Genomic DNA, 11,312 nt, shown 5'->3' with positions numbered 1-11,312 from the left:
CAGAATCAAGCCCAGCCCTGGGTGGTGGCAGTGGAAACCCCAGGCTAGTGGGTGTGCTCCAGGAAGGGGGTCAGCCAGATGTGAAGCACCCCCAGGGAGGCACTCAGAGCCTGGAAGGTGGTGGGGCACAGTGAGGTGAGTGGCTCAATACAGGAGCGCCCCCTACCAGCCTGCTACAGGGCAGACAGCAGAAATGCATGTAGTAGGGCATCTATGGGGGAACAAAGTACAGGGGTCAGGCTGCCTACCCCTCTGGTTGGGAACAAATTTCTGATGACCCTCCAATAATTAGATTCTACAAATAAAAAAGTATTATAAATTTACAATTTTCCATTTATATAATCTAATTATTGTGGGGGTGGTAGTCATCTTAAACTTGAAGTCATCTTGGATTCAAGTAAATACAGTACATCTTTTCAGAAAACTGACTACTGTCTGTCAGAATTATGCATTCAAAACTTCTCATAAGATAAGAATTTACAGAATATATACCAGAAATAGAGAGTGTATATGTATTAGGCCTGCACGAAGTGGCTAATATTCAGTTCGGATTTGGCTGATTTTTGGGGGACAGTGATTCGATTTGGTGATGTGAATCACTGTCCCGATTCGATTTGGTCAAATCTGATTCAGAGATTCAGCTGTTGACCCATCCCCCGCCTGCTCTCCCAGCCCAGCAATGGCTGCCCTGCCTGCCCCAGCTCCCCCATGGCAGAGACCCCCATGCATCATGGAGCAGTGGGGGTCAGCAGAGATTGCCCCCCCCACCCAGAAGCACCCAGTAAGCACTGGGCTTTTTCTTTTTAAAGTACTGAGCTGGGATGGGTGGGGCAGCCATGGGGAGGCTGAGGGAGCGGGTTGGGGGGGGTTGGCAGGGGTCCCCTCATGGTCCCTTCCCCCAGCACCCCCTCCCCTGCCCCTAGGACTTACCAGTTCGGAGTTTCGGAGAGCTTTGATTCGATTCAGACCTTTCAATTGGTCCCCTGATTTGATTCAGATTCAGCCATCGAATAGGGCTGAATGTCCTCCGAATTGAATCACCACCTGAAGCTTTGCACAGCCCTAATATGTATGTGTTTGTGTGATATATAGAATATTAAATTATACAGGAGTGTGTATACACACACACACACACACACACACACACACACCCCTTACTAGATTGTGGCCAACAGGTCAGGTGACATTGCTCTGCCTGTTTCTTCCATTTCTCTTGCCTATCCCTTTCCTTCACCCATTTTAAATCTCTCTTCCTCTTCCCCTTGCTCTTAGTCTACTTTTGATATTCCACCTACATCAGTAACTGTATTGCTGGTTTATTTTGCAATACCCTGAGGTTTTGAACATGGTAACAGATGCATCAGTTACCAGACTATAAACCGTGGTGAGAGGGGAATGCAGAGTTGACACAATTTGAAAGACTAGCTTTGACAGGCCAATAAAAAGTTCCCATTCTTAATTCATAATAAACTATTAATTAACATGTGAGAACCCAGATACTGAGGCAAAGCAGTTAATCTGGGCTGAACGTTAGTTTACATTCTGAACCCAAGGAAATATAGGGACTAACATACATTGCAGATTAACGCAGCACTTCTGTTATGTTTTTTATATCAAGCACGTTATGTAACTTTTGGCTTATTCTTCAAGAGCCAATACTAAGGTTCATATCTTCTTCAGAAGATGGTTAATGGATTTAAATCCAGAATAACAATCTCCACTATGAGTAGATTGTTCTACATAACCTTCATCGAGGCTTCATCATTACAGCTATGGCCTCTTTCAGAAAAGAAAGAAAATAGCAACAGAGGCTAAAAACGTTCACTTCAGTTCCAGGAGCCACTGACAGCTGTTCAGTTAACCAAACAGCTTTCCCACATGAAGTCCCTTAGTTGCTCCACACTCCTTCAGGGGGACGCCACTGCAACTTTAAGAGCGGTGTCAGGACCTCATTAAATGGTCTGCTACCCATCCCACAGCAATGAGGCACACTTCAAAAATGTCCCTGACTCATCAGCATATGTACAGCTGAGGCATTTCACAATAATCCACTCGACTGAAGGTTCACATTTTTACCCATGAAGGTACCACATGACCCATAGATTTTCCTGCCAGCTACAGAGCTAGTCAGAAGAGTTACTCTTGAGTTAGTTTATCCTGATTACCCCCCTGACAAGAACAAAGATAGTCAAGTAGAAGATTTTGATCTAGTAGAAGATTTTGATCTAATACTTCCAGGATATCTTGGCTATGATTATCTAAGAGCCAAGTCAACCTACAGTACAAGGCACCTGAATTATTTATTTATTTAGGAACCTATCTGGAGAACACGCAAAACTCCCGGGTGTTCAGGACAGTGCATCTGTTTCACCCAGACGGTTGGCTGCATTCTTTGCCTGATATTAATACCAGAGACAATTTAGTAACATAACCACTAGCATGAGAAGTCTGGCTTCTAGAAAAACAGATGGCACGGGCTCTCTCAGGTTAATTATAGGCTTCAGAAATTGTTCACGTTAGTCAGCAATGCAATAAGATTAGCTAAAAGAAAGAAAAGGAGTTCGCAAAATGCCTTACCTGTTTCCCATCCAAAGTATACAGCTTTTTGACCACTCCTGTCTCCAGTTTTATAGCTTCAGTGATATCAGTAAGAACTTGCTCAAACGAGTGTGCAGTCTTCTTATTCAAGAGCACACGAACAGCCTTTCGGGGTTTCACCCCACTACGGATGATGGTCACCAACTTGGGCCGCACAAAATCCTTGTTCTCCTTTGCCTGAGCACTATTGCTGCTGGCCAGAGACTGAGGTGCTTTCTGGTTGGCTGATGTCTTCACATTGACGGACCAATTGGGGTTCACATTCTTGGTATACTCCACCTTCTTGAAAAAGTTGTCAGATGAACAGACGTAACTTTCCCCTATTGAAAAAAGAAAATGAAGACAGAGGTTATTATACCAATATATGATGCTGATGCTGGAAAACAGAATGGTTTCTCAGTCTTTCCCCCAACATTTTCTTTCCATTTTTCATAGAAACGTCATTTTTTGTTATTTGATTAGGTCTCCTAAGTCTTTGTTACTGCAATATCATAGTGATAACAACACAGCTAAAAGCAAGCATTTCCCCTAAACAAGGGCATATGAACTACCCACAGCCAATACACAACCCTTAAACTAAACAGAAACTGGAGGATTAAAACCAACAGACCAAAGGCCAGGATTTCAAAGGTTTATCTACCTCAACAAGCAGATGAGGCATCTAGTGTGATCTGAAAATGCACTGAAAGGACCCAGGTATCTACTTGTGCTTAGTAGCCAGGCTAGGAGGTCACATTCCTGCTCCACAAACCTCTGAATTAAAACCCAGCTGTTCAGAATTAGTTTCAGCCTTTTTTTTGTGTTTTGCAGTCATATCTATGGACTCCTGTCTGCCTGCCTGGGCTTTCACATCATGCTCATCACCATTTCAGCTGCCATGGAAACATGTGAACATATACAGCTGTATGGATTTATTTTTTGAGGGAATCTGAAGGACCCTAGAGATTTATTACTGAGGGGATAGACTGTAAAATAGTCTCCTCAGGGAAGTGATAGGAGCCCAACCATCTGAGTCAGTTCAGGCTGACAATGTAAGACAAAGCAGTGCGCTAAAAGAAAAATGTGCAGTGTTTGGGCTGAAGGATAAAATGAGCTCATAAATTTTTCTCCCTCTATATAGTTGTTATGATTTTTTACAGAAATTAAAAGCCTATGCAGGAGTCTGGAAAGTTTAATGGATTTTTAAGATGATCTTGCAGCCCTTTATAGTACATTTCTTCTCTGTCTCTGTTTCTAACCTAGCCTAACATTATGGTTTGAATTATTTCAGGTGAGAGACCATAGTGGGGAACTTGTTGCATATTCTTGCATGTTTTCTACTGGGGACTCAAATGCAATTCACCCTGACATCCACCTTCTATAAAAATGCTCCTGGCCTAACCCTCCACTGCTGGGGACTGCAGATCAGCATTTAATCCTTGTGCATACACAAATGTCAAATGCTACCAAATCAGAAATCTCCACTCACTTGCACCAGGGTAGTTTGTTTGCACATTGGTTCTGTTTCCTTTACACAGCCGTCATAACAGCTGTGTAAGCCAAAGTACATGTCAGAAGAAGAATCAAGCCCTTGGTGTCCTCGTGACTGCATGGGAAACTAATGGAGGCAGTGAGGAGCTTCCTTCATGTGACATATGGCACAGCATTGATAGGTTTATAATACAAGATTATAGGCTTACAGCGAATATGTGTTTAGCGTTTACGTCTTTATTACTGCTCAGAGTTTGGCATCAGGATAAGAAAGCAATAGAAAAAATATCCCATATAAATTTTCCTCTGTTCTTCCTGGAATGAAGAATGCTTACATTTCTTTTTAGATGCTTAGCTCCGGGAGCACAGGCGCTTTGTATTCAAATGGGCTGCAAGGCATGTGCATTCACGGTGCTACACAATGATATGCAAATAGTCAAGCTGAGAGGAATTAACCATGTATGAACAGGAACTGGGAGCTGATGACAAAATGTCCCGCAAGAAAGTGAGATACAAGAGGTGAAAGAGTGGCAAGAAACTTGGGATGATTAATATTTTTAACTAAACTCAGGTACCAACTAAATTGACAGCAAGGCTGTAATTTCATTACAGGACACAGATGAACCGTATACATCTCAGTTTGTGACATTTCTGTTGCCAGCAGGTTCCCACCATAACATTTTAGGCATATTGCCTATAGCTGAAGCATCATAATTCCTCATGCATCTAGAATTGTACTAAGTAGAAGTATAAGGATATCCAACAGGGCTTTGTCCATTATAAAGAATTCCCATTGGAGATCTTGATCATCTTTCAGTGGCACCTAATCCTTTAAGTCTTTCAGATTAATAAATGATAAACTGCTGCTTATTAATGTGCTTCAGCAGAGCAGCATCTGGTATACAGGAGGGGCCCTGCTTTTATCCAGGTCCACAAACAGCTTCTGAGACTGAAGCACAGGGAGAAGAGCTTGACTCGCTCAGTGAGAGCCAAGCCCCCCTCGAAACCCAGAGCCCTTCTAGGCCCATCATCCTTGGCTGGCATGGGGCTCCCCACACACGCACGTCCCCAAGGAAGGATGATGTTACTTTTAAGGACAAGACGGGGAATCCCATGATTGGGGTGTTATTTCCAATTCTGCCATAGGCCTCCTTGGAGTCACTTAACTAATCTATGCCTTGGTTACTACCATGAAATAAAGACAGTAATAGCTCTCACCTTCATTAAGGTTTACATAACACTTTAGAAAGCTTGGATAGAAAATGCCACGGACGAGCGAAGTATATATGTGTTCAGCGTTCTATAAACACGCAAGGCCTTACAAAGAATATTTTCCACTAATAAAATTAACATTTTAAAATAAATGGCAGAGGTTCCTGTGCCCTTTTGTGGAGTGCTATTACAGGCTGCTCCAGCAGAAACCGCTGGCGTTCCTCTGTGCTGTGCAGATCTCTAGCATATAGATAACACTATTCCAGTGGAGTGAAGGCAATATTCCCTTTCTCGCAGGAAATAGTGGGTCTGAGAAGTCCAATAGTTTCAGATGCAGGCGTTTCAACTCGGGCTTGTGGTCACAACGTTCTTTTTAAACCCAATCCTTAATGAACACTTGGTTCACATCACAAACCCAGTATGAATTTTGCTACGATTCGCGGCTGGCTCTCTGGAATCCAGAACAGAAGCAGAAATGGTGCAGAGAAAAACTGAGCTAGGACAATAGATCTACATGGAAAATAAAGATCCCTTCTCTTTCCTGAGCCACAAAGCACGTGGGTTTTTCTTTAAATCTCAACTTCAGTTTATCTACATTCTAACCCTCAGCTATTTGGCGGCCCCCGATTTCAAATATATCACATGTATTATGTTCCTCACAGGGAAGATTCCCTTTTAAATTCTTCTTTCCCCTTTCATGTGCCAGTTGGAGGCATTTTTGTAATATTCTATTACCTCTCAGCCTAAGGCTCTATTTATTAATTAGATGTATTATTTGATATCAAACAACACCACCAGCGATCCTAGTGATAGCACAGTGAACGGGCACCCTGAGCATTAGGAAGCTTCCAACACCAAAGGATTTCCAAGGACAGACAGTGGGGAAATGAGGGCCGTGGATATTTCTCTACCCATGTGTCTCTCTCACCTAAGCAGTTAATGGGAGGTCAAGGTTTATGACTTCTCCCGTCATGGAGAAATATAACGGCCATAACCACAGCATTGCGTGATTGAGGACGTGCGTGATACATCAGACTGAATGCGGGAAAAGGGCACAGAGCGGTTGCTGAAAGCCAAAACAGCCAAGCAGAGAAGCCTCTTGCCCCAAACGCTGCACTCCTACAAAAATCTGCTCATACACTTAGCTCAAAGTCAGATTGATATGAATATTCCCATGCATAAGTCATTAAGCTGCTGAGCACATGTTCAGTAAGACAGCAAGAGTGCACTTCTATTCAGATATAAGGAGCAGCCATTTTGTTGCATTCACCAGGCACAATCCAAATGGAAGCTTCACAGCACAAAGACCTGTCCTCCCCACCTCAAAACAAAATCTCACGTGCACAGTACTGTGGGTTTGGGGTTTTAAAGCAATAAAGTAACATGCCATTAACAAAAAGTTCTTGCTGATGTGGTACCAAGCCAATGGGGATTTTTTTGTAACATCGTGGAGCCAGACAGCTACAGGAGTATCTTCTATCATGATGCCAGAATAGTGAAAGCAAAGCCCATCTGTGTTACAACGCCAACACACTGCAGCTGCTTATCATGAGCTCTTCATATGATGCCTAAATGCTACAGAAGTGCATTATCAAGGCACCAAATTAGTCCGGACATACGTTTCTTTATCATAGCACAGGTAAGAATTTGGTTCAAAGTCATGTCAAAATTACTATACTTTATGTTAGAAGCTAAGCTTCCTGTTGAATTTAATAACTCCACTATGACTTTAAATTAACTGCTGCTTTTATTATATCTAATTACTTTCTCATGACGCTCTGTAAAGATGCAGAGTGATTATGCAGCTACTAAATAAAACACATCTTCTCTACAAACGTATATATACACACACTTTTTTAAAAGAGTGCTAAGCTAAAGTGGAGAGCTTTCAACTATTCTCTTTCACAGTAAACCTTAAACCCACCTTTGTGATCTCCCTTCCTCCGTAGCTAAACATTTTTAAAAATGGAGGAACCTTTTTTCAGGTTCTTAGTTTGCAAATTTGCCTAAGTGTATAAATTTTGCATGACAACCTTGCAGGCAAGAGTGGATAAGGTGGACTGAGGCAATTTTGCCAATTTAGCTGCCAAAGTTTATTTTGCTAAAGAGTCTCCTGTGGGTTAGGACTGGCACTGCTGCTTCTCCGTTCTGCTGTCTTCAGTTCCTGCATTTTACATTGTGCCCGACTTCAGTTGTGTGGAATTGTGACCCCAGCCTTAGCACCTTGCCTTCTGCAGGACTGGGCTTTCAATTTCTGTCCCTGAACCCTAGGGCATCCTACTCCCTGAACATGGTTTCCCCTCTTCTCTGACGCTTTCTTCAGCCCTTTAGATATTTGTTCAGCGCAGCTTTTTGAAGTTAGAAGTTGAAGGTGTTTCTGTTTTCTAAGTTCTTCTACAAGCAAGTAGACAAATAATCCAATGGAAACTGGCAGGATAATTCACGTGGGCAGAAAGTAACTACCCAACCTCGATTTGGATCATGGCACTAGTCATATGCAGTAGTGCAACAGGTTACCAGGAGCTCCTCTAACTAATGCAATAAAATTTAGTAGTAGAGTCAATAAGGCTAGGGACAGAAGTTACACAAACTGGTTTAAGCAATCAGAAACTGGTTTAAACCTGTAACAGAACAGAAGCTCAGTACACATAGACCAATTTCAAAATGGCTGAAGCTGGTTTAAAATAAACCTGGTTGAATTTCGTATCAGACTTAACTGAGTTGTGTCAAATCAGTTTATGAAGCTTCTGTCCCAAACCCCTTCCTGGTTGAAGTTAAATTACAGTCCCCCAGCATGATTTTCAGTCCTGGGTTGGGCTATGCTATTTCCTCTAGAGAGCAGGGCTCTAGCTAGGGCAGTGAGGGCTGGCTGACAGGGGATCAGGGGGCAAGCCTAGCTGGGGATACAGCCCAGTCTGCAGGGGGCAGCAAACCCTGTCTGGGGTCTGAGACCAGAGAAGAAAGTTAAACACCTCTTCCCATGCTCAAACTTAGTGCTGGCTTCAACAGTAGACTACAAATCCCAGGGGTACCTGGAAGCAGGAAGAAGTGATGAGCAAACCTGCAGAGCCCTGCAGCTATGATTCTGGACTGCAAGTCCCAGAGATCATGGGGGCAGCAGGAAAAGGAAGTGAGCACACAGCCAGAGAGTCATGGTCTAGTGCCCCCTGGCTTCAGGCCTGAGCCGTGGCAGGTATGTGGCTGCATTTCCTGAACTAAAGGTCTTGAGTCTTTTCACTTCTGTTAAGAAAGGTCTGAGTCATGAAGCCTTTTCACTTCTGTTTCAATTTAATCTGTGCAGTTTAGACTAGTCTGCAAAGACTAAACTTATTCAGCCTCAGGCTTCTTGACTGTGTGTACTTAGCATAAATCGCACCATTGGCCAGATGAACTCCTCCATACTACATGCACATTATTAAAACTCCCCCTTTTCCAACATGCACTTGGCTCTTTATAATACCTGAGATAGATTCTTTGGATTCAGTTCTCTCCCTTGAGTACCCCCAGGTCCAGTCAAGAGTTGAGAGGGGATTCTTCTAGGGCATTGCGGGATAAAAAGGTCTAAGAACATTTATTAACATGGCTTCTATAACACAAGTAGTTCTCTGTAATGAGACTTGATTTAACCAGCAGAAATCCTACTCAGCGTCTTAAATGCGTTTAAACTGGGTGTGGTTGATTTTACATTCAATCCAAACCACTGCTAATGTTAACTCTTTGGAGACTAATCCATGTAGCAGCAGAATGCTATAGGCTAATATTCCACTAGACACTGGCTTTCAAAGGTAACATGCCTAAAACATGAGTCACCACTGCTAAGCCTAACAGAGGAGGGAGGTTTTTTTAACAGCCTCCTAAAATTCTTCTACTCAAATAACAATTGCAACCTACTTTCTGCATTTACTCTTCTCACTGCCTATCAGGTTAGGCCCCAAGTTGTCAGCTGATGCACATATTACACATCTGAAATCTTGACTGAAGTTACCTACCTAAGGATCTTTAATTCAAATGAAATCTCCATCTGCATGGAAGCAGCACCAAGCCTTGGGATAATAAGTAGGACAGATGTACTGTCTGCCATAAAAGATGCTACCTACCTCAATCTATTAATTACACTAGGGGAGTGCTCCTAGGCAGAAAGAAAAGTATCAAACAAGCATTCAGAAGGTCTGGGTTCAATCCTCTGATGCAAGCTTCCTGAAGGATCTCATTTAAAGCTAGATCTTGTTTCATCCCTCAGACATGTAAATAGTTCCAGTAAGACCTCTAGATTCTTTATGCATCTCCATTTAGAGCCTGCACGACTAAACAGCCTACTGCACATGCTCAGATGTGATCTAGGAGACCCACACAGGCCTGTAACTCCATTTATGCTTTCTTGTGAGGCAATTTCACCCCAGGGGTGCATACATTCATGTAATCTCCCCAAAACTGTAGTTGGCAAAAACCATGGCTAGCAACTCCTTGATATGACAGTGTTGGGACTATTATTGCCAAATAGCTTAGTAGTTGTGACACTTAGTTAAGACAGAAATCTGGGGGTCTAGACTAGCAGTGGCCAAACCACGGCTTGTGAGCCGGCCACAGTATTTGTGGCTCTTGCCCCGCTTCTTGAAGCCCTGCCAACTTCTACCAGGACTGCTGGCTCAAGCACCAGACAGCCGGGGTGGGGCTACAGCTGTGCTGCTTACCCTGGGGTGCTCTCCCCGCAGGGGAAAGCCAGAGCGGATCAACTCCAGGTCACCCCCTCCCCCCGCTCTCTCGCTGGCTCTTGAACATCAGTGGAGAACTTCAGTGATGCTCTCAGGGTGAGTAACTCTGGCCACCCCTGGTCTAGACCTTCCTTATCCTGAGAGAATATATCTCAGTTGTCTATAGGCTAGGCAGGGCTAATAGTACCCTCCACACTTCCTGCCAAAGCTGGTCCAATGGGTAGCCAAGCAGGAAAGTTCCATGGAGATGTAGTTAGTTATATTAGTCAGAAGACAAAGTAGATATGCACCTTAATAGACAAACTAAATAAGATACATACTGGGTGCATCTACATGTGCAATTAAATCAGAGGCGGGCAATTATTTTGGGTGGAGGGCCGCTTACCCAGTTTTGGCAGGCTGTCAAGGGCTGCATGGGTAGCCCTGCCCCTTGACAGGTGCCCCACCCCTTGACAGGTGCCCCGCCCCTTGGTCACCATCTTGGGCCAGGACTGGTGGGGCCCAGAGCACAGCACAGGCCGGCAAGACTCTGTGGAGCTGGGCTGGCCTGCACCAGCAGGGAATGGGGAGCTGGTCCGGCTCCATAGAGCCCCTGCTGGCTGGAATCCCACAGTCCTGCCACCCTGCTCTGGGCCCCACTGGCACTGGCCCCGAGACACTGGTGCAGGCCTCGTGCTCCTGCTGGCTCCCCACTCACTCATCCCCAGTGCCCCACAGCCCTGCGGTACAGGCAGGGGGCAGCGCTCAGCCCCGACCCCCTGCTCACCAGCAGGGAAGCTGGTGCTGAGTGTGGGGAAGAGTGGCCCCTTGTCTGGCCCATGGCCAGTGCTTCCTGCTGCAGGCGCTTGCAGCCTGTGCGGGGCTGTCTGGAGCAGGCACAGGCAGCCTCATACAGGCTGCAGGTGGCTGAAGTGCAAGGCGCTGGCCATGGGATGGGCAAGGGGCCACTTTTCCTTGCGCTCAGCACCAGCTTGTAACCCTGCCCCACTGCCAGCCTGGCAGTGAGGCCGGGTTACAAGGTGGTGCTGAGTGCGTGGGGGGGGGGGAGAAAGCAGCCAGCCTGGGGATGCCTGTGCCTGCTCCAGATAGCCCCGCGTGGGCTGCGACTGCCTGCAGCACAGGGCGCCGGCCATGGGGCAGGTGAGGGGCCACTTTTCTCTATGCAGGGAAGGAGCACAGGGAAAAGCTGAGTGCAGGTGGGGGGAAGCAGCCCCTCCCCTGCCCCATGCCCGGTACCCCATGCTGCAGGTGCTCGCAGCCTGCATGGGGCTGTCCAGAGTGGGCACAGGCAGCCCCATGCGGGCTGCAAGCAGCTGCAGT

General features: G+C 45.3%; 1 protein-coding gene across 3 annotated transcripts in view; it reads right to left on the bottom strand.

The window, feature by feature from the left end:
* DCX (doublecortin) overlaps positions 1–11,312 on the bottom strand; it is a 161,240-nt gene that overhangs the window by 126,489 nt on the left and 23,439 nt on the right. For all 3 annotated transcript variants that reach the window (XM_019521520.1, XM_019521521.1, XM_019521522.1), the window contains exon 3: positions 2,578–2,918. In XM_019521520.1, coding sequence (XP_019377065.1) covers positions 2,578–2,918 — 341 coding nt within the window. The remainder of the gene's footprint in view (positions 1–2,577; positions 2,919–11,312) is intronic.

Source organism: Gavialis gangeticus, unplaced genomic scaffold, assembly GCF_001723915.1.
Source record: "Gavialis gangeticus isolate Ggan-Ray unplaced genomic scaffold, GavGan_comp1, whole genome shotgun sequence".
NCBI lineage: Eukaryota > Metazoa > Chordata > Crocodylia > Gavialidae > Gavialis > Gavialis gangeticus.
This window is presented reverse-complemented; position numbering and strand designations above follow the sequence as displayed.